Consider the following 22,107-nt stretch of genomic DNA (forward strand, 5'->3'; position numbering starts at 1 on the left):
TTATGTAGTTGTTCTGCAATCCAATCTTATGTCTATTAGTGTTAGAAGAAACTTTCCTGATGCTTTTCATGGGAACTGGATAAGGCTCTGAATTATTAGGCTAGGAGCCATATTCAGAGTAGCTTTGCTTAGCATATCTGAATAGTTTAAGCTTATTGCTTTGTGTAGCGGATGGCTGAGGGGCTGATGAGAGAGACAGTGATGAATAAATACAGTAAGAAAAGTTTTAACTAGCTTTATTTAAAAATAGTCTGCTGCATTTTTTTTTTCAAAGTTCTATTTACTTTTACCTTTTTAATATCCTAATGTTTTTATTTGTGTATTTCTCTTTCAACAAAACTCTGAGACATTCTATTGAAGCAAACTTCTTATTTTAAAGAAAAAAAGAAACAAACCAGAAGTTTAATTTCCAGACAGGCCGGCTCTCTGACCCGCCTCCCTGCACAGCTGCACCAGTGCTGAAGGCGGTGGGGGAGACAAGAGTATGGCAGCCCAGACTTCAGAGTGAGCTCCTGTTAAACTCTACCCTAAACCAACACTTTTCTCATGTTGTTTAGTCTGCAGAGGTAATAAAGCATCTTCCTCGGTGTTGCCACTAACTGCTCTCCCATCCAGACACCTGAAGTCCCTCATTCAGCTCTGATGCTGCTGACACGCTGGCGCAGCTGAGAACTGTGCGGGCACCGCACCTTGAGGGCCAGACAAAAGCCAAACCACTTCAGCACTGCGATGACAACGATGACAATGATGTTTCCAGAGGCCTCCCGCCAATTCCCCTGCTGTTATCTCAGGAATAAAGAGGTTTTTGTGTCAGCCCCAGGAGGCTGGGGCTGCCGCTGACGGCGGAAGCGGGATGTGCCCGTGACGAGCCGGCCTTGCAGCGGGGCGCGGCGGTGGTGTGGCCGTGTTCAAGCGTGGCCTCACAGCGTGGCTTCTGCCACCCCAGACCAGCCACTGCACACACCCCAGGCCAAGCACTGCTCTCCCTTCTCCTGTCTGCAGCCAGGGCACAGGTGGAAGCTGCCCCAGCCTCTCCTCAGGCCAAGATACTTGGGCGCCACAGGTTTGGCTCTTGTGTGCCTACACGTGTGCTGCCTCAGCTTGCCGCCTCTATTTTGTGTTGCTGTGAAGGGACCATGGATGTCGTGCTTTTCAGAAACCTGCACAGAATGACAACGCACGCGTGCTGTCCCCACACCAGCAGGTTTCTGCGTGGTGATCCACAGGGACTTCCCTCACCCTGGCCTTGGATGGGGCTGCGGTGGCGAGGGGCCTGTGTGGAGAGGGAAGCGAGACTCGGTGACTGGAAGCGACGGGCCTTCTGCTGCCTGGGGCGTCTGCCACGTACGTTCCTGCAGAGAAGGGTATCTAACGAGACAGAGGCATGCCAAGCTACTTTGTCTTCTTCTGAGGCGAAAATCCAAAACATTGGGTGCTCGTTTACTCACATTGTCAAAATATTTGACAGGGTTGATATCGAGCAGTGTCTTGAAGATACTGCCACCTGGAAGCAAAGATAGGCTCCCCCATGTCACCACACTTACTTTGCAGAACTAGAAAAGGCTCTTCTCTGCTATCCTGTCCTTCATTTGGCAGGGAGAGCAATGATGGGAGATCACATACAAAGACATCCCCCTCTTGTATTTTCTGTGAACGCATCACCATTTGGGTGCTCAGGCTGATCTCCATTCTCACTGGAAGTTGGAATCCCTCCCGAGGGATTAAACAAGCTTCTCCTTCAAACAAGCACGCAGCACTGGCTGATTAAACCCCAGTATTTATGCATGCAAGTTGATAATGTTTTTCAGTGAGAAAAGTCATTCCTGTATTACTCAGGTTCGCTCTTGTCTGTGAGAAGCAGGACTTCTCAAGTCTCCCATTTGTACTGAGTTGGAAATACCCAATTTAAGCAAAGTATGTTAAATGCCATACATACCAAAGAGGTAGGCACTTTTCAGTAGCTACATTTGAAAGTAGAGACTAGAACTCTGATTGTGTGATTTGGAAGGCTTACAGTTAGAAATTAAGCAATGTAGTAAAATAGAAAACAACAATCAGACAGCCAGTCAAGCAGAACGGGCGTACTCTTTCAAGAGCATGAGAAAAGCAGAGAACACAAAAAAATACAGCCAATTTCATTTACTTATTTATGGTTTGTTTTTTGAAAGTTACATAGGTAATGAGAAAGCTTGTAGCAGAACAACATGAGCAGTCTATAAATTAAATTTTGCCATGATCTTCCCCTTCACACCACACAAATGCATGCACTGGGTGCAGTTCATAACCAGCCTGCCCCCTCCCCTCCAAAAAAGAGAACTGAAACAGAAACCAAATGCTCTGCTTGGTTATCCAGCGATCTGGCTGCAAGGTGCCCCTGGCACATTGTTCCATGGGCCACGTGAGCCCCAGATGAGCACTGGGCCCTGCCAGCCAGGCACTGCAGCTAAATAGCCACCTTCTTAGCATCCTGCACCCTGCAAAGCCTCCCGGGGCCTGATTAGGAAAACACTGCAGGGGTTTCACAGGAAAGGGGGCTGGGGTCAGGAGAAAGCGCTAAACCTTTGCATGTAACATCTCATGTGACTGAGCGGGCGGGCTGGTGACCGTGGTCCCCATTGGCAAGCAGCGGCTTGCGGAGACCTCAGGGTTATTAGATGGGATTGAGGGAGAATGCCAGCAATGTGTGTGGGGCCGGGGGGATGAAAGGGAAGCCCGACTCAATGGATGAATGAATAAATATGCATGCGATTTGTGAATGACTTCTCTCCCTTCGCTGAACCTGCACACAAATTTCTACAGCGATCAGTGAAAGCCTGACAGCGATGTCTCGTGGCTCAGAAGGTCCAAGCTGTCCCCCAGCCCTACGTGCCAAGCCACCGGGGAGCCCAGCACCCACTCAGTTGCTGCAGTGGCCCAGGTGAGATGCCACCAGCAGAGCTGAGAGCGATGTTCCTGCGTGCCATGCGTGGCGTGAAGCTCCTCGCCAGGGCATCCCTGCACCTCCCAACCACAGCTGCCACGGTGGGGAGAGTGGTGGCCGTGCTGATCGCGGCAGCTCCCACTGCTGGCAGCAGAACCAGGGACCATGGCACACCCATGGGGTGTGAGGGGGAAAAACGAGGTTGGAGGAATCCCAGACCAAAGGGCACACGTCAGCTGGCAGGCAGAGCTCACCCGGTGCCGTCCCCACCGTCTCTGCTGTGCTTGGGGCTTGAGTGCCCGGCGGGCGGCCTCCCGAGATGGTGGCTGCAGGCACGCGGGCTGGAGGTGCACACAGGGGGAGGATTTGCTCCCCACAGCGCGTGAGCTTGGAAAGATGGGAGCAGGACATTCACTGCTTAGGAACGGTGTCTCTGCAGCTCCTAACTTGGCACGCTGGAGCCATCTTTTATTATCCTTTGGGGCTATAGCTGCAAACAAAAAATGCTTTCATTTCGCTTTGGCGGCCACTCAGGTTGTGTGTGCTCTGGCTGCTTCCTTAATTACAGCGGCTGTTGACAACTCCTCCTGATAGAGACCCTCTCTTTGACCAGTCCCTCCACTCCCCCACTTATTTTTGCAGTCTGGACACACAACAAGCCGGCACGATGGTCTGTAAAAATAAGCTCACTGTAATGCAGCGATTCCTGTGCCACAGCTATGCTGTGTTCCTCTCTTCTGTCCTCTCAGTCTGTACTGGTGCTGTTTATTTCCTCTTTCTGGCTGTAAGACGTTTTATTTATTAGTGCTGGATTTCCTGTTGCCTGCAGCTGCCCGTGCTTTCCTCTCTGCAGCGCGTGTTGCCGTTCGACTCAGGCTCTCTCAGGTGCTCCCACCCAGCTCGGTCGATGGTCGCATTCCTTACACCTGACAGGGAGGGGGACTCGCACGGCGTGCAAACCAAGCCACCCAAAGTCCAACGCAACCCAAAGCCAATGCAGGGAGCCCTCGCAGGCACAGGAGGGCTCCTGTCTACGAGTTGCTGACGTACAGATGATGCTTTCTGGGGCGGCAGGGACACCTCTTGTCTTGCTTGCTGCTCTGCAGAGAGGAAGCCGGCGCTTTGAACTAAGGCCGGCCTGCAGGGCTGCTGCCCCAGGGGGTTAAAAGTTTGCCATGAGGTTTCTTTCACATTGTGGGCCACATTGTGGTAGAAATGTCGTGCGGACTTTCCGCACGTGAGGTTCATGAATGACTCCCTTGACCTTTTGTGGACATTCGACATCCTCGTAGTAAACACGATTGCTTATACGGAAAGTGAGGTCACAAAGGAAAAAAATGTTTAGCTGCTTTGAACGTGATTTCTCTGCTGGAAGGAAGGAGGAGGCACGAGCTCTTAACGTGTTGCGTATTACTGGCAAGGCTGGTTGGGAAAGCTCACTGGTACGCGCTGGGGAGAAGTGCTGAACCGCGTTCCCGGTACCGATCTGGTACTTCTTCACGTGGCAGGGAGCGAGGCTGAAGCAGCGCCTAATGGCAACATTCCCTCTTTTGCAATTAACATGAGAGGGGCTGTCCTATTTTTATCACCTTTTCTTGCTGTTTGCTGAGGGCTCAGGGCCTGACAGCTGCGTAAGGGAAGTTGAGGCTCACGTGAGCGCCCAGGCAGGGTGCGGGGTGTGAAGGGTTTGGCGCGATGTGGTGCAGCCCCGGCAGGACGCGACGCTGCCAGCTGCGGCGAGCGGGGGGCAGCTGCTGGCCGCGACACGCTGCAGGTGCAGCACCCTCAGATGCCTTTTCCTTTGTGTCAGATGTCCGAGAGCTGCCTGGGAACGTTAAATAGGGAACTGTCCTCTGACATCTTCCAGGTAGGATGGAAACAGGAGATCCTGAGCGTTTGAATTATGAAAGCTCCCAGTGTGTTACCTGCAAGCCAGTGTTTTGACCCCAGCATCCTGGCCAAATTCCAGCTCTGCTAATTACATCCTGCCTATGTGAAAATTCCCCTGCGTTTGTACACAGCCCTCCTTCCCCGCTTGTTTTCGGCAGCTGGGCGGCGTTGCCAGGCACAGCGAAGTGCTTGCCATGTCCCACCCCAGGCCTGGCCGCCTTTCAGCAGGGAATGAAGCGAGCACTGTGCACAGCATCTGCAGGGACCCTGGATCCTTGGCAGGGACGCGTGCCACAGCAGCGCACCCGAGGGCCAGCGCCGGGGCTGGGGCACGCAGCACGGATGGCGATGGCATGAACAGGTCAAAGGCACCAGTGCAGGGCTGCAGCACCAGGCCGCAGGGAAGGCAGCACGGGCGGCTGGGCTCCTGTCTGATTTGGCTCCCCACATCTCTCAGCTACAGGGCTGAGGGTAAGCACCGATCTAGTGTTGGGAGCTCTCTGACTTCAGGTTGGTTTGTATGGCGTGAGGAGCTCTCGGTCCTGCATAAGCTGGCCACCACCAATGCACATCCACCTTTCGCATAGCTGGTTATTGATCAGTGCGGACAAGGGAAGATAAAAAAAATCATTCAAAAATGTATAGATTTGCTTCTTTCTCTTTCACTTCATGACTCATGTACGCATTGCTTTTGGCTCATCCCTGTTGGGAACAGCTCTTCTCAATGGCCCTAATCCTCCTGGTAAAAACCTGACTCACAGCACTGGAGATGAACTGGCTGCTGGATTATCCCCCTCTTCTGAAGAGGATGCGGAGGATGGCTGCAGCAGTAGCTATGGGATTGTGATAATAAAGACTGTGAGTCACAAACAGGAGGCTAATGAACTCAGATATTTAATACAGGGGAATGCCTTATTGGCTCTTCTGCCCAGTTTCTTGTCAGCCAAGAGCTCGCTCTGGTTATGGCATTTCTGACAGAGTCCTGCCTGAATATGATACGGGAGCACATAAGAAAGCAGAGTTTGCTCCTGCTGGTGCATGCAGAGGCAGCAGCAAAGGCAGGACATGTCCAGGGCAGATGGAGCAGTGACTTGCTCTTTTTTTTCCTGCTCACATCCCTCTCTGATCTTTTCAGCATCTTGATCCCACGGGACAGCAGCAGCGAGAGTTCTCTGTATTCCAAAGGGGGAAAAAAACAGCTTATGTCAAGGTGTGACGCCAGTATGTTTTCACTAGATCCCAGAAGGGGAAGCATAGCGAGCCTTGAAGTGGGAGGGAATTGTGTTGTCTGTGTTGACAGAAAAGATAGAAGGCTGGGACTCAAAGACCTGAGTCCTCTTGCCACACTGCCTGTGTGATTTCAGGCAAGGTACTTACAATTTTTTTAGACTTATTATCCCTGTCTTTAAACTGTATTTAGGACTTACTTCACAGGGCTGAGAAGAAGGGGATTAAGCTTTAATTCATTAATGTTTGTAAAACATTTTAGAACTTGGATGGAAATTTCCCAGGTTGTGCAGAGAGCATTAAAAAGCTTATCTCCCTCTCTGACTGCAAATGTTCCTGTAATATGAGAGAAACGAGAGAAACAGTGCTTGCATTTCTGTGTTTATAATAATAATAATAAAAAAACTTACCCTCCAGCTTCCCCTCTCTATCTCTCCATGTTTAAAAAAAAGGAGAACCAGCAATGAGAAATTTTAGTCTAAACAGAGTGCAGTTGCTCCCTGGAGACCTGAATGTGTCTCAGTGGAATTTTCCCTGCCTTCAGCCTTTTGTACTTCTGAAAGGTCCTGGAACCAGGCATGTGACTGTAAGAGCAAAAAACACTTCTGTGTCTGAGTGCTCTACCAAATATTTACAAGATACCCAGATAAAATGGCTACAAGCAAGTTCAGCAGGGTTTGACTGACCGGACAGCAGTGCAACGCTGTCAAGAAGAAAATCTAAACTTTAATTAAAACAAAATTAAAATGAAATTTTACAAAGGTTTCTTCAAAGCACAAAATTGGTAACACTAAAACTGGAGAATTGCTCTTCCCCAGGGTGAAACCTATTAGCTTTTAAAAGTAGTTTATTGAAGTGGAGTAGCTTACTTGTTGTGATGGAAACTTGGAAACTTCCCTGTTCAAGGAGAGCACAAAGCTGTGCGAGCAGGCGTGTAACAGGATAGCTGAACAGTCTGCTCCACGCCATCCTTTCAGGTGGTTGGGAGCAAAGGGACATCGGCTTCCACACCCCAGCACCTCCCCAGCCTCCCGCACCGCCGCTGTAAGGGCACGCAGTAATTTTAACAGGTGCTGTGCTCGTAATGCTCTGCTCTCCAGGAGGCTGCTCAGAGAGGCTTCCCCGTGAGTGCAGAGCACAGAACCAGCCACTTGGGCCGAGGGGAACCGCAGCAGCCCTCGGCACTAACTCAGCACACACATGGCTGTCCTTAGGGTTGTGAGGCTGGAGGGCTGGCAACAACTTGGTCCTGATCACAGCCCAGCCAGTGCCTTCAGCAGCCTTGAGCAAGTCATACGCTCAGTCTGGAAGGTGAGTACATAGTGCTGGGCTTTGCAGTCATGTTGCAAACACTCCAACAGTGCTTTGAAGGTAGAAAAAGCTAAGCAGCTGTAACACACGCCAGCCTTCCCACCATTTGGATTCCTACCTGCTCTCCTTCGCTTCTGAACTGCCAGTACCCTGCTACAGCCAACTCTGTTACATCATCCCTGATGATTTACAAGAGAATTACAGGAATAAGAGCCCACAGAACTATCGCTTCTTAATAAAACCAACGAGTGGGTTTACCATTTCTCTTAAAAAGCAGAAGAGAACATTTCCCTATGTTATGGGCTGAGGAAAGCAAGTGCTGTGTGTTTGTCAGTTCCTGCAGACTGGTGAGGTGTAGGGGTGAATTCGGAACGTGTGTGTGGCTTCACTAGCATTTTAACCTGAACAAAATTCAGAATTTTCATAATTCCAGAGTTTAATATGGCACCACACACACAGAGAACAGCATCTGCTTTTGAAGTTAGTCTTTAAAGAGGCAAAAGAAGAATGCCTGAATTTTTGAAAAAGTGTTGTTTATTCATTTCTCAGTGGAGTTTGCATTTGCCCTTTCTATGGATTGGATAGATCGCCAGGAGTTGCACCGGTAGTGCTGGGTAAAGCAGCATCAGCTAAAGTATTTTTCAAGACAGCGTTTCTCACTTGTATGGTCTGCAGGGCAGGATTGGTTCCTTCCCAGGTTAAATCTGATTGATCCTTTCCATCTGAAACACACAATAAAGACAGAACCTCAATAGCAATGTATAAGACTGAGATGACAAAGTTAGTATTTCTCCAGTGAACAGCCACTTGGAAACCTGTTTAATCCACAAAACAAATAAAGGTACATTTCAGTATAAATTAATTTCACAGATTAGTTGAAAACGGATTAATTTATGTGTAATGATCCTCATTCTGCTGCCTGCCTGGATGTCCTTCTAGTTACCAATATCCAGACTCATTCTCATTCTGTGTGACAAAGTTTCTGATGCTCCTCATGCTCTGGAGCCAAACCTTAGCACAGTCCAGGCCCCTCTGTCACTCCCTGGCAGAGCTCTCCCAGTGCCAGTGTATACTTGCTGAGGAGCTTCGCATCACTCTGGTTTCCCAGTAAAACCGTTTTTTTGATAGCCAGTGCCTATGAACAGAGAATGGGATGTGCAAAAAGACTGACGTTCTCTACCACAGGTTTCTCTCTACAGTTCAAACACGTTTCCTAGAGTTAAGCAGAGCACAGCTCATACCAGTATATCTTCCAACTATTAGCAAATTGCCTTGGATTCAGAGCAAATATTATGGCTGCGCCCTATGTGCTTTCCTAACGCCTAGGCTGAGAGCAGAGCCTCCCTCCTAACCAGTACGAGCTGTTCCATTTTTAATCTTGGTCCCATGTCAATGCCAGGAGGTAAAGTGCTTTGGGATTATGTTACTACGTAAATAAAGAATATTAAATTACTGTGATTAGACACCTTATGGACAAAATGGACTGCTTTTTGTGAGAGGAGATATTAAAAGACAAAATAAAAGCATCCTTTAATGCCTTTCTAATTGACCTGCAAGCTGACGGAAAGAACACAAACTGAAGAAACACACAGTGTTATTAAGACCAAAATACCCAAGGTAAAAATGAATCATCAGTCAGATCGAGTCATGTCCTCCTGTTCACTGCTATTAAGTGCATTGCAAGGTATCACGCTCCTACTCAAATATGTACTTCTCTTCCGATTTCTACAGCTGATCTGTTGTGACAAGCTCTGCCCCAAGGACCCTGCAGAACAGCCAGCTCCTATCCGGGCCGATCCCTATTGGGCTGTATCAAAGCCTTGAAGAAAGTCAATAAAGCTGAAAGGAGGAGGGTGCAAGGCATGGTATTCCCCTGCAACAGGCCATGACATTATTAATATTAACCGAGGGGATATTATAGAAGAATCATGAGGCTTACACAGGTTGGCAAGGTAAGCTGTAGAGAAAATGTAGAAAAAAATGTAGCGAAAATCCTTTCTGTGAATTTCCTGGGAGAGCCTAAAGAATCAGTGTAGTTGCCTACACTCTGCCTTGCTTGCAACAGGGCTGGCAGTAAACCTATCTGAAAACACGTTCCTGCAGAAAGCTAAGAAAGGGAGTAGGTGAGCAAATTCTTTCCAAAGAAGCTACTCTTACTTTGGGAACTTTATATCCTTATCCTATTAAAACAAAACAACAACAAACAAACAGACACACACACACACACACACAGATACACAAATAAAAAACCACAACTCGGCTCCAAAAGCCCCCAAAATAAGAAACCAGTTAATGGGAAAAATAACATTATTTTTAGTTGATAAAGTCCCTCAGCAAGGGAACAGAAAATACCATCTGTCTTCAAGAATTTAGGCATTCCGCAGTCATGATGCACTAGGCTTACAAACATTGTCATTCTTAGCACATTAAAGCTGATGTAAAAGATTTTTGTAAATGTTGGATTAGCCAACTAGATTTCTGGGCCTGAGATAACACAGTAAGTATGCATTTTCACTACGCTATCTCTTTTTTGGTCATTTGTTTGTTTCTGTTAAACTGTGACTTTTTAAAAAATCACAGGAATTTTGCAAGTATGTTTAACACCACTGCTTCTTGAACAGCATCATGCAGGAATGCCAGGCCTAATGAATCTCAGAGCCTGTAAAAGCAGTGGGTCACAGGTTTCATCTGTAAGACTCTACAGCTTTTTCCTGGATTTCAGTAAGGTCCATTTTCCACCAAGCAGGGTTTGTATTGGAAGCTCAGTTGCAAGTTCAGCCGAAGAAAGACACCATCCATCCGTCATCACAAATTATAAACATTAAGATAGCTTTTTGGCACTGGCTTTCTAGAATAACCACTCATTATTACCAGGTATCAAACAGTTCCCGTTGATCTTCTACGGCATAGTGTTACCCAGTTGTGTCCTTACCTGAAGTAGGCTGATGCTACATAAAACTGCTTGGGTTTCTATACGGGCTCTCATTCAGCCTATTTTATTTTCTCTGAGTGATTCAACTGGTGGAACTGGCCTAAATGATTATAGGCAAGCACATGTAACCCTTTCATGGGGCCAGAAGCCATTGCAAAGCTATTTGTAGTGTATGTATGCAAATCAACTTCAGTTTAAGATAGTCTGGGAGAAGTTTGAGGGGGATTTCCCTGCTTTATGTAATCTATTGTTGCTTCTTAGCTTCCTCTATTCACATGGCCAGGAGGCATAAGCATGACACCGCTGGTAATTTCTCAAACTCAATCTGAAAGCAAAGACAATGTGCTCGGTGACCTACAGCAGCCTCGCAGCTTTCGGTAAATCCTCAAACTCTGGCTCAATGATATCCGGAATAAGGGCGGCCTGGAGGAGAAGTGGGGGAAAAAACGCAGCTGGTAAGGGCTTGGCTCACTTACTGGCATGCTTCGAAAGTGGTTGACAGCCAGGGACATCGATGCGCTAGCCCCCAGACACAACTCCGTCCTACCCATAGCTCTCATTTACTGTTCCCAAGCCGTACAAAGCGCCGCATCTCCCGCGTGATCGGTGCCCTCAGCTCAGAGTGGGATCAGCATGGGGCGGTCAGGAGACCAGGCTGCCAGCCACACCATAGCGGCCGCCTTCCCCTGTCATTCCCAAGTGGTGGCAGAGAAAAAACTGGTCTCGCTCATGTGCCCAGGCAGATCTAGCAAAGGTACTGAAATGACAGGCCAGGCAGGCAGAAGCCCTAAGGCACGTCCCCCTCAGGTAGGGGAAGCAGCCCCCAAGGAGCTCCGTGCTGCTGAGAGCAGGCGGTGCTGATGCCCAGGTGAGCCTGCTCAGCACCAGCCCAAATATTGGTCTGTGCATGGCACTCTGTGCTGTGCCGATTGCAGTGTTATCGCCCCAGATAGGAAGATTTATAGTTCAATAGCTACCCAGATTCTGAGAAACAGGCTTACCAAAAACCACAGCTAAGGAAAATATAACAGGTGAAGTAAGCGTGGTGGTACCGAAGAGGAAGGAAACCTCTCTGCAGCGCACTGATAAGAGCACGCTTGATACAAACTGTGTTCAATTTGGACAATCCGCAACCAGGAAAGCACAGGCTAGCTGAAGGAAATTCAGCTCGGAGGCTCTAGGGACTGAATCGGTCTGTTAAAATGCTTTGCTGGTTTTATGTATCTCTACTTAATTAGGATGCTTAATGAACACATTGGAAAGATAGTAACTGTTAAATATTCAGCAGGCTGGCCTTTCAGTTACAATATGACAATTCTGAATAAAGTTCTCGGAAAGCTTGTGCTAGGTACTCCAACAATGCCAAAGGGAACTGGACTGGAGGGGGAAAAAAAAAAAGTAAAAAAAAGTAGGGCACTATTGTGGAGAACTGGCTAAAAACCCAGGCCTTGCCACCAGCCCATTGAATGATCCTGGGCAAGTAGTCTCCTACTCTGTGCTTCAGTTCTCTCATCTGTAAAAACAGTACAATGATGCTGACCTTCCTGGTAAGTCGTCGAGATGACTGGATAGAAAAGCTGCAACACATTATTCATTCCTAATTACAATTTCTGAGGAACGAAAGGCAAAGAGAAGAAGCCATCGAGCCTTCAGGTTTCCCTGATCATCATAAAAAAGGAAAAAGCACCATATAACATGAATTTCGTGCAACGAAATGTTTAGCGAGTCACCTTTAAGGCGGAAGAGTGGAAGCACAACTAAAGAAAGCTAAAAGTGGGCAGACTCTCAGGAAAACACTCCAGATGGTGAAACGAGTTAGGCTGCAGAACAGGCTCCCACAGGAAGCGGTGAAACCCCCATTGTTTCAGACATTTGAAACTGAATTCTTCAAAGTGCTGGTATATATAATACAAGGAACCGCTCTGCACTGCCTCGGAGATGTCAGCGGCGCTGGGACAATCTGTGAGAGCTACACACACCACTTCTGCAGCCCTTAGCAGAATTGTTGCTGCCGTGCCTACGAGGAGATGTAGATTCTCTTTTGATCAATACAGTAGCTGGGAACATCCATCGGGGAGTAACTACACTGTGGTTTTGCAGGAGATGGATTCAGTAACCCTGAATAGCTCTTTCACATTCCTGCTTCTGAGATCTGAACTTTGCATGTCCAAGAGGGGAAAAAGCCACCTCTACCAGGTTACTACGGTGTGCATCCTACAGACAGACTGTTTACCTCCTATATCACAAACTAATGAAAAACTGGGTGGCTTGATATTTACAGGCAGCGGTTTGCAGAAGTACCACGATTTTAATAGGAACCAAATGAAAGCTCATTACGTAAACAGCATTATGAGACGCAGAACTGATGTCGAAACGCTAAATGCTCTAGGTCAAACTCACCAAAATGGGAACTGGCAGTGGCTTGCTGGAATGCTGGGGTTTCTCCACACGCGGATACTACTGCAAACATTTCCCGCTGCTGCGAGCGCTGGTTCAGCTCCTCTGGAGGTAGCTGCAGAGGGAGCCTGACTGCTTCTGTTGTTACTGGCACTCAAAATCTCAAGACCTTTTCTGAAATCCAAATTCAGAGCCTTGGGCCAATTTTATTGATACAACTTGGTTTGCTGGTTGGAGCAGGTAGAGGGAGAGAAATTTTTAGAAGGAGCTTAGAACTGGAGCTTTAATGCCTTCATTTCCTCTTGGTCTCATACCTGCTGGTATGCTAAGAAAGAGGCAAATTGATTCAGATGGCATAACTGCACTGGTGACCCTGCCTTATTTTATTCACTTTGGCTCTGTACAGCCTTCTCTCACAGGCTCCCTGCCTTCAACACTCCCATCTTCGTGGTGACCCAAACACGTCAAGTCTCGAATCCTCCTTTCTGCGGGGTGGGGAGGGACAGGGGAAGGCAGCCGAAGAGCCTGCCCGGGGGCAGGACGAGCACGAGCACTCCGGATCCCTTGCAGACACTGGGCTCTGCGAGGCCTTGAGCGCAGCGGCACGCTTCACGTGAAGGCTGGCACCGCCTGCCTGCTGCTGCCGGCCCGGGCCAGAAATGCAGCAATTTCCTTAGGAATGAATCACTAACAGAAAACAAACAAGAGCTATTTAAGAAGTTTCTCTTTCCCCCTGAATGTCCTGTCCAGTATCATATTCCTGACAGTTTATTCTTCAAGAATTTAGTCATCTAGGGTTTCAGTGACTCATCTGATGAACCTTCTACCCATTTCCTGGAAAGAGTCCTGTGCAGTCCGGTGCAGCCCTACTCTCATTCTTCCTACATTTTCATATATTTCAGCTTTTCTCCATTTTAAGCGCGGGGGAGAGGCAAAAATATTTTGAATGCACCCGAATTTGCAATGCAACCGGAAAGCAGAGTGGTGAAAGAAACATCTGGAAAACAAAGATGGGCACTGAATCACAGAGCCTCTTTTGGAAGAAGCTGCCCCTTGGACGGAAAGCTGGAGAGAAGAAAAGAAGCTGCTGTAAGAAGAGCTGTGTGGTACAATACGGTCATGAATTTGCCAGAGCTGTACCCTATAAAATGAAGATGAAAAAGATTTGAAAGCTCTCACACATTGCATGGGCGGGTGTGACTCACTCTGGGCAAATGCCACTGGTGACAAGTGCCCTGACACAAGCTATTGAATGAATGGGGCTGGATGGGAACCAGAGTAACCGTTCTACATATTGGGGCCAATCTGAAAGACACTTCTGTGCAGAAAACAACTGCTTCCTTTCCTAATTAAAAAGAAAATTCCAAAGCTGCTCTCAGACAGCTTGAAGGCAACTTTAGCAAACTTTGATTTAAGCTGCACGATGCCTGCAGCAGATGGCTGACATCACTGATGTCCAGACCATTCCTCCCAGCACATACAGGTGTGCTACTGTATATATTTATGCTACTGCTGAAACAGGGGGCTGGTGTTCTTCTTAAAATATTCAGAACTGTGAGGGAGCGTGATCCCATCCACGTAAATCCCAGCAGTGTGGAGCAGCTCGGAGACACCACCAGCCTATGCTCCCAGCCCCCTGCCTTCTCCTGGGAAGCCTGCAGCCGAAGCACCACCAGCTTACACTAACAGGGTGAGCGAAGGAATTGTGAGATCTGTCTGATGCAGGCTGGGACAACATGTCAAGCATTCTTGGAGGATGATTTCAGCGCTCAGTTATACGAGTACCACTGGCATGTATACTGCGTGTGTACATGCAGAGATACGCTGTGTATATACACCAACGTGCATCACAGGCCTGATCCTTTTCAAGGGATACAGTGTCAGGTCAAAGCTGGCCCGACATTCTTCTTATTGAAAAATAAATAAACTTTTACAAGCCCTGATTCCAACAGAAATGTTTCCATGATTTATTTTAAGAAGGGAACATTCCCCTGCAGTGCTCACCGCAACCCAAACATTGCAGCGCTGTGCAAGAGCATGAGAACCAGAGAGGAAACTGAAGAATCTATTTTCACTGCTCCAGAAGAGAAACACAGAAAGTAAACAAACAGCAAAAGCACTGACAAATAAATTTGATTTCAGTCTTGGCTGCAGTGTTATCTATACTATGGCTAAGGAGACTAGACTTGAAGCATGCATGTTTTTCTAGCGATTTCTGTAAGACGTGACTGAGTGTGGGATGGGGACTTGTGGGAGCCATCTACACTAGCAAAGGGATTAATTTTTCTTTGTCTGATCCTTCCTGCTCCTCATACCTTGCCTTACACATCTGAGAAACTGAACAGCAAACCAGAAGAAATCGGTCTCTTTCAAAACTAGAAAATAATTTGAAGCTTAGGCAAGCTATCCAGGAAATAAATCCCTTGTTTGTGGGAGAGTTGTTAACTCTTGAAAGTGATGGGAAGAGTCTTTCTTCTAAATATCTAGAGCCCTCTATGCAACAGAAAGTGAAACCTGCCTTCGGTGCTACTGCCTTTTGCTTTGATAAGTCTGCAAAAAGCAGCAAGCAGTAGGATAAGAAAAACAGGCATATGGAGAGAGAAAGAATGAGCAAGCAAGCAAATGCTTTCCTGACAAAACTACAGACTTGTGTGATGACTGAATTTGGCCCCAAGAAATGCACACACACATGCATACACACATACACGCACCCCCCACCCCCTCAATGCCTCAGTCTGAACGGTCTGTACAGAGAAGAGGGAAAGAAAAAAATGTCGTGAAGCCTGTCCAAAAAGGACTGTGAAGATAGAAGTCTACTGGCAGCGTAGTGATCGCACCAGAAAGGTTTTGGAAGCGGTAAACAGGAAATGGTTAAGTAAAAGCAGGTGGAGCATGCTGACTGCAGGAACCAAGCAGGAAATAGCTGAGCGTCTGAATGGATGCAAAAAAAAAGCTCTCTTGCTCAGCCCTTGGCAGTCACAGTATGCCCACTCCTCCTGCTCCCAGTCCTCCTCCACCGCCCTTATCTCCCCAAGCTACAAAGTCTTGCAGTCAGCAAACACCTTTTGCTTGAACAATGCGCTCGCCTTCAATTTCAGAACCAGTGCCGGAGGCTTGGCAGGCAAGGCTTATGTTCTGCCTGGGAGGCAGAGGAGAAGAGGGGACTCACCAACTGCGCCAGGGATGGGTCAGGAGCACCCAGCACCTGCCAGAGGCTTCGGGAGCTGCAACAGTGCCTCTGGCTGCTGCCCCAGGTGCCCTGGTCCCAAGGGTATTTAGCGTGATAGTGAATCAGAGGAACATTTCTACCACCCCACTCGTTCTAGGGGGCTCCCAGAGCACTCTGCTGCAGGATTCATTCTCCATCACTGCTGAAACAGCCCCTTCTGGGGCAGAGCCCTGCAGCTGTTTAATAGCTCACAGCAACATCGCACAAGCAGATGGAAAAGAAAGCAAAATGTGTAAGGAGCGTTCTTTCCATTTTCTTTCCAACCTTCCCTTTCTCTCCTCTTTCTCTACAGCTTTTCTTGCCAGCTCCAGACGACTCCAGATGTGTGTCTTTCCCACCAGTATCTGAAGACATTTGGCTCTGGAGCCGGGCGATCTGCGTGCCAGCATGCTGCCTGCTGGGGCTGCCAGCCCCGGGGCCGCGGTGCTGCTGCCACGCTCTCGCCCCTGGCTGTCCTGCCCGACACGCTGCTGGATGGAGGGACGGGGTGCTGGTAGGGAACAATTCTGCTTTCTTCCAGATGAGTACAGCCTGGATGTAAAATTGCTTAACGCAGATAAGACACTCTTGCCTTCAAAGTATGTCAGTCACATTAAAGCCCTGAGGAAAGTTAAGAAAGGAATACATACATTATTTCTGCCCTCCTCTCCTAGATTTAATCTGAAAAAATATCTGTTTTCCTTATATTCTGAGCAAAGAAAAGAGTAATGGCAATCAAGCTTGTATGGAGTTACAAGTACACAAAAGAAAGTGTTTTACTAGTAGAGAAATCTTACAAAGAAGTCCTGCTCGTTTTTGACATCATTATTTTGGCAAAACTCACCAGGTGTTACTGGGAACTGTTCATCTTTTAAAACAGAGAGCTACCACATACAACCCAACACCTTTCAGAGACTTAGGTCCTAGTCTAGGCACGGCCTTTGTGGTTCAAACTCATTTTCCAGGTTCAAACCCACCCTGCCCAATCTCCAACATCCCCACTTCTGCCCAGGCTGCACCTTCTCGGTCGCGGGTGACCAGGGCCTGGCCCCCTCACCGCTGCTCCCCTGGGAGGGGGCCGAGGGGCACTGCCAGGGCTGGGCTTGCTGGGTGTCTCCTGCAAGCACCCTCACTTGGTCCTGGTGCCGTGTTGCCTAAGAGCATGGAGAGGACGTGTCCTGTCAGCGTGGGTGGGTGGCAGGACAGCTGCTGGGAGTTAAACCTCGGCACTGACCTTTGAGGAAGAACAGGCTGTGGTTCGTACGCATCTCAGAAACCCAGGGAAAGTGAGTGAAATGAGCTGAACGAAAATAAGCAGGTGTCTCTCTCCCGCTCCTTTCGCAATTTCTGCTCACCCACCCGCATTTTTTTTTGCACTCAAGTTGTCAAGAAAAATGGCAGGAATGAGGTTCCTGGTATAATTACAGCTTGCTGAGAAAATCGCAGCCTGCAGCAGTAATTCCTTCAGTGCTGGAGACAGATGCTGCTGAGGTCTAATCACAGTGTTCCCACTAAGCAGGCCCCGAGTCTAATCTGTCATCAGCTGAGAGGCCGCTGACTCCTGCCGCGTGTGAACTGGAGCTGCTCGGCCTGATCCTCTCCCCCCGGCCGGAGCAAGGCAGTGCCAGAGGGAGGGTATGTTTCCATTCACTCCTTGCCCTCAGCGACAGCGATACTGCAACTTCAATGCACTGCTTATCTCTCCTCCATGCCTCCTATCAGGGCCACTCAAAGCCTCGCTGGAAAGGGCTCAAGTGCTTGTTTTCAGCTTACAATGCCGTATAGTGACTGCAGTTCAAAAATACAATTTGAGCTGAGATAAGTTGAAGGAGAGGCTTAATGAGAACGGCCTGTAGCTAATTCCTCCTTCCAATATGCATGGTATTTTCTGCTTATTAGGAGGACTAGGCTGCTGCCCTCGGTGAATGATCTTATAGCCCCTGCATGCTAACATCAACAACAGAAAATCAAGAGTACGAGTACAGGCTGATGAGCACAGAAGTAGGAAGAGGAAAAAGGAAAAGTGCTTATATTGAAAAAAGAGCTGGGAGAGAGCACACGCGTGAGGAGAGACTGCACACCTCTCCTATGGGTTACACACAGTTGCTATTGCCATCAAATGTTCTCATGTTAAAAAAACTGATGTTCTGTAGCAGCCTGTGGCCAACTCCATTTCTTAGTTTTCAGCAATTTTTCTCAACCTGCACGTGGTAGCTGTGTGGACACGACGATGTACATGTACCAGGTCTCTACAGAAGCGGTGGATATGGTGGCTTCTCCATCACTGAGGAGGGAGGGGGAACAAAGCGTGGCACGATGTCTCAAAGAGGGGAAGGAGTGACTCATACAGGAAGAAAAACAAAGCAAAGATGAACTTAGAGCACAAGAGAAGAGGTAGACTGTTGGCTGCAAATCAACATTCTTGCACTCAGAAGGGTGCGCAGTACAGCGTGAGGAGTTGTGCTTGACAGTAATGGAAGCCCAAGGAAGTTTGATTAAGATTAAATGGCAGTCACTGGCCAACACAGAAAAGAGGCTTTAAGGTGAAAATCAAAGACAGGAAGTGACTAAGTAGGTCAGAAGCTGTGGGTAGTGAGCTGGATAGATTAAGTGGGACTTGGAGCGACTAAGTTAGCTCTGCTAATGACACATGATAACACGCATAACGTCGCCAAGTTTAACAAATCTGACTCTGAAATCACCTTCAAGGTCCTGATATCAAATCAGAGATTGCTGAGCTCTAATAGTATGTACATCAGAGCAGATAATGTATGTGTTTTAACAAGAGATTGGTTTTGCAGTCACTTTTTGACCCTGCCAAGCTTCCTGTAAATAGTACGCTGTTTTGACTGAACAGGATTTTTTCATAAGGACTGAGGAAAAACGACCTGACTAATAGAAACTGTTTGACTCTGAGAAGGGCAGCTACTGCAGATTGAAAAGACAGATGCAGTGGAGAAACTCCTTTCCAGCCTAAATTCAATAAGTCTTTGATTCAGCAGCTTTGTTCGTATTCTGGAAAGCTGGAAGAGAACGGTCACCTTGTATTTTTGTACCTGATGAGAAAACCCCAGATTGTGTGTGTGCACTGGGACAGTTCAATGTGCGTCTATTCCATCTTCAAAGAGGCTTTCAATGCTCTTTCAGATGTGGGGTGTGAGGAAGGGTGAGAACTGCTAAAGCTAGCCCCATCCTCATTAAATCTTTGCCCTCTCCGGAGCAGGCATGCAAGTGGAGAGAATAGAAGATATGCATGAGCAACTGAGCATCTGTGGCCTCATGACCTTTGACTGTTGTATTATGGGAAATGTATTCTTCGGTTGCTATGCTTTTCTAATTCATTTGTATTTTCCTTCAGTGACTCCCTTGTATTTTCTTTGGTGCTCCTGTGTAATGGTTTCAAGGAACCACAGATAGCTCCCAGTTAAGCATGCATACAATAGCTTTAATTAAATGTTTGCAAGTATCCCACAGTAATGCAAGGGAAAGGGAAAGCAAACAGCTTTTACTGGCTTGTACCTATCCCTTCTGAGCCCTGCCATGGGTGGGGGCATTTGCACTGCTGTCCCTTGAACTCATTTCTAACCTGATGTGAAACGAAGGCCATTGCTCTACACATAAGCTCTTCAGGCATTTTCACACCCAGCAAAAGAGCTCCAGGTCACCTGTGAAAGGTACAAGGCTGAAACCCTTTAGGCCAGGCTACAAGAAATTTAAATAAATAAATAAAAAATAGGGTAAACATTCTTTACATCACTTAAAAAAAAAAAAGGAGAATAAGGTTAAAAATAACCATTTCTTGAAATACACCCAAAAAGTTGCTATAGGTAGGGCAGCAGAAAAGCAAAGGTTTTGCTTTTTTTTTTTTTTTTTTTTTTCCCAATATTCTGAGTTTAATCTTTTCAGTTCTCTATGTTACTGGCAAAATCTCGGTCTTGTCACCCTCCTCCCCACTTCCCCTGTAATGAGTTACCAATTTATTATTCTCTCGAACGGGGATCTTTGTTTCTTTTACAAGTAGTTAACTACAGCATTTTATATGTAAAGAAGAAAGCTGTAAAGGATTTTTTTTTTCTTTTCAGGCATTTAAAATAACTATACACAAGGGAAATGAAATTTGGAAGGGGAACTTTTAACATGCAAAGACAGAGGAATAAGAAACAGGATGCTAAGATCATCAGTCAGTTCTTTAAGTCAAATACAAGACAATTTTACAGCACAGGAATAATGTTGCTCTATTTAGAGGATAATGTTGCTCTATTTTGCATCATATGGATGATTTGACAGGTTCTGCAAGGGTAATCATAGAATCATAGGATATCTTGAGTTGGAAGGGACCCACAACCATCATTGAGTCCAACTCCTGAAACGAGACCTAAAGGCTAGCGATTATTTCTAATACTTAGTACTAGTATAAAGTATTTGTCTTGAATATTTCAGCGACTGACATCATTATTATTTCAAAGTTGAGACAAGCTAATTTGAAAACACTTTGGTCTGGCTGTACATATATTATTGCAAATCTATCCACTATTTCTCAGTGACTCACAGAGATAACACACATCAGAAAAGATAACAATAACTGTAAGACTGGAAAGAAAGAAAGACAAAAAAAAAAAAAAAAAAGGCCAATTTGATGACAGAAAAAATAAGCCAGGCTTCTAGCTTTGATCTTGGATATTTCCCTGCACTGAGACCAGAGGCACTGCCAGTTGTTGCAATCTGATGTGCTGGATTTGGCCAGGGTTTGTGCTGAACAGGGGCTTGCCTAGCTTTGCTGGAGCTTGAGGTGTGGTGACTTTTCAGGAGGGAACAGAAAGCATGGGCTGTTTCCCTCACGTAGCACAGCACAAACAACAGCGGGGTTGTCTGAGAAGATTGAGAACTGCTGACACAAGACAGTAACAGGAACCAGCAGCTGCAAAGGAGAGTAGGAGTGGGATGAAAAGCAGTCTCACCAAGCAAAGGAGGAAAGGAAAAGGCCGGGGAAGATCTAAAATTAGAAGCAGCTAGCAGATGCTGACAGAGACTTCTCTTGCTTGATGGTCCCCATGAGACCATGCACAAGCAGGCCAACACAAAGATTCCTACAAGGATTTCTGGGATACTCTTAATGAAGATTTCTACTCTTGGGCTCCCTGTTAAACTGCAGTCTGCATTTCCATTGCATCTTAACAAGAAGCTTCTTTTTAAATACACCTGTTTTCGATGATGGCTGGGAGTCAAGAAGGGTAATTCTTAAAGGTGTGTGAAGAAGAGGTTGGATCTGCACTTCACCTTCCTTCTTCACCTGTGCCGTGCCTGCCTGATGCCCCCATTCCTGCCCACCGGTACAGAGGGCCCAGTACAGCCACTGCAGCAAGGACGCAGTGCAGTGGTGCACTCAGGGCACACAGCGTGGGCTTGTTTGGGTTTCTGGGTTTCCGGCTGTGATTACAGAGGGTTTTGATTTTTGTTCTTTGGTTTTCTGAATTATTTGCTCAGGCTGTCCTAAGAGCTCTGCTCCATGTAAATGAGAGCTCGCACGTACTCATGTTTATAAGCTCAACAGCTCCATCAGTTTCATTTTTATTCTCTTAGAGTTTTCTGTATGTCATTTCTGTTCTTTCACTTAGTATTGCTAGTATCTCACCTGTCTGTCTTAGGCCTTGAGCCACTATAAGTACATTCAGATTTCACTGGTTCATCATTTTCTACTTCCCTTTACTAAGTCATAACTATTACTGTTCTCCAAATACATGGAGAACTTAAAGCTAGAGCTCAAAGTTCAGGGCAATCTCTCAACTTTGTGACTGAAACTTGGTGTAGTTTACTGAAAAATGCTCCCCAAAATTTTCTGCTTCCTTGGGATAAGGAGGAAAAAGGAAAGAGAACACAGTGATAAGTGATTTCTTTACAACTTCGTTTAACTAGCTAGCTCTACAATAGTAATCATTTGCTCTTTAAAAAAATAAAAATAAAAAATCCCATCCCTGACAGAAAAAGCATTTGCAAGAGTAGCTGAGTGTGATGCCCATGCTGCCTGTCACCCCATAGGTTCCACAAACAGACCAGGAAACGAGGAGGAGGAAGAGTTGGAGAGCGTTTGTAGAAATACTCTGTAGGGGGGCAGTAAGAGCAAAGCCAGGATGGTGGAAAGGAAAATGTCAGAAGTTAGTCCCAGGTGTAATACATCGGAGGCCAGATGCATGTTGTGAGAGGTGTCGTTCATGTAATGTTTAT

The 22,107-nt window shown here is 46.9% G+C and overlaps 1 protein-coding gene across 1 annotated transcript in view; it reads right to left on the reverse strand.

Moving 5' to 3' along the window:
• Nucleotides 1-7,850: 7,850 nt before the first annotated feature.
• RAD51B (RAD51 paralog B) overlaps nucleotides 7,851-22,107 on the reverse strand; it is a 379,679-nt gene continuing 365,422 nt past the window's right edge. The window contains 1 exon segment of the mRNA XM_032188425.1: nucleotides 7,851-8,070. Within this exon segment, the coding sequence (XP_032044316.1) occupies nucleotides 7,919-8,070 (152 nt within the window). The 3' untranslated portion in view covers nucleotides 7,851-7,918.

This window comes from Aythya fuligula, chromosome 5, assembly GCF_009819795.1.
Source record: "Aythya fuligula isolate bAytFul2 chromosome 5, bAytFul2.pri, whole genome shotgun sequence".
NCBI classification, from domain to species: Eukaryota; Metazoa; Chordata; class Aves; order Anseriformes; family Anatidae; genus Aythya; species Aythya fuligula.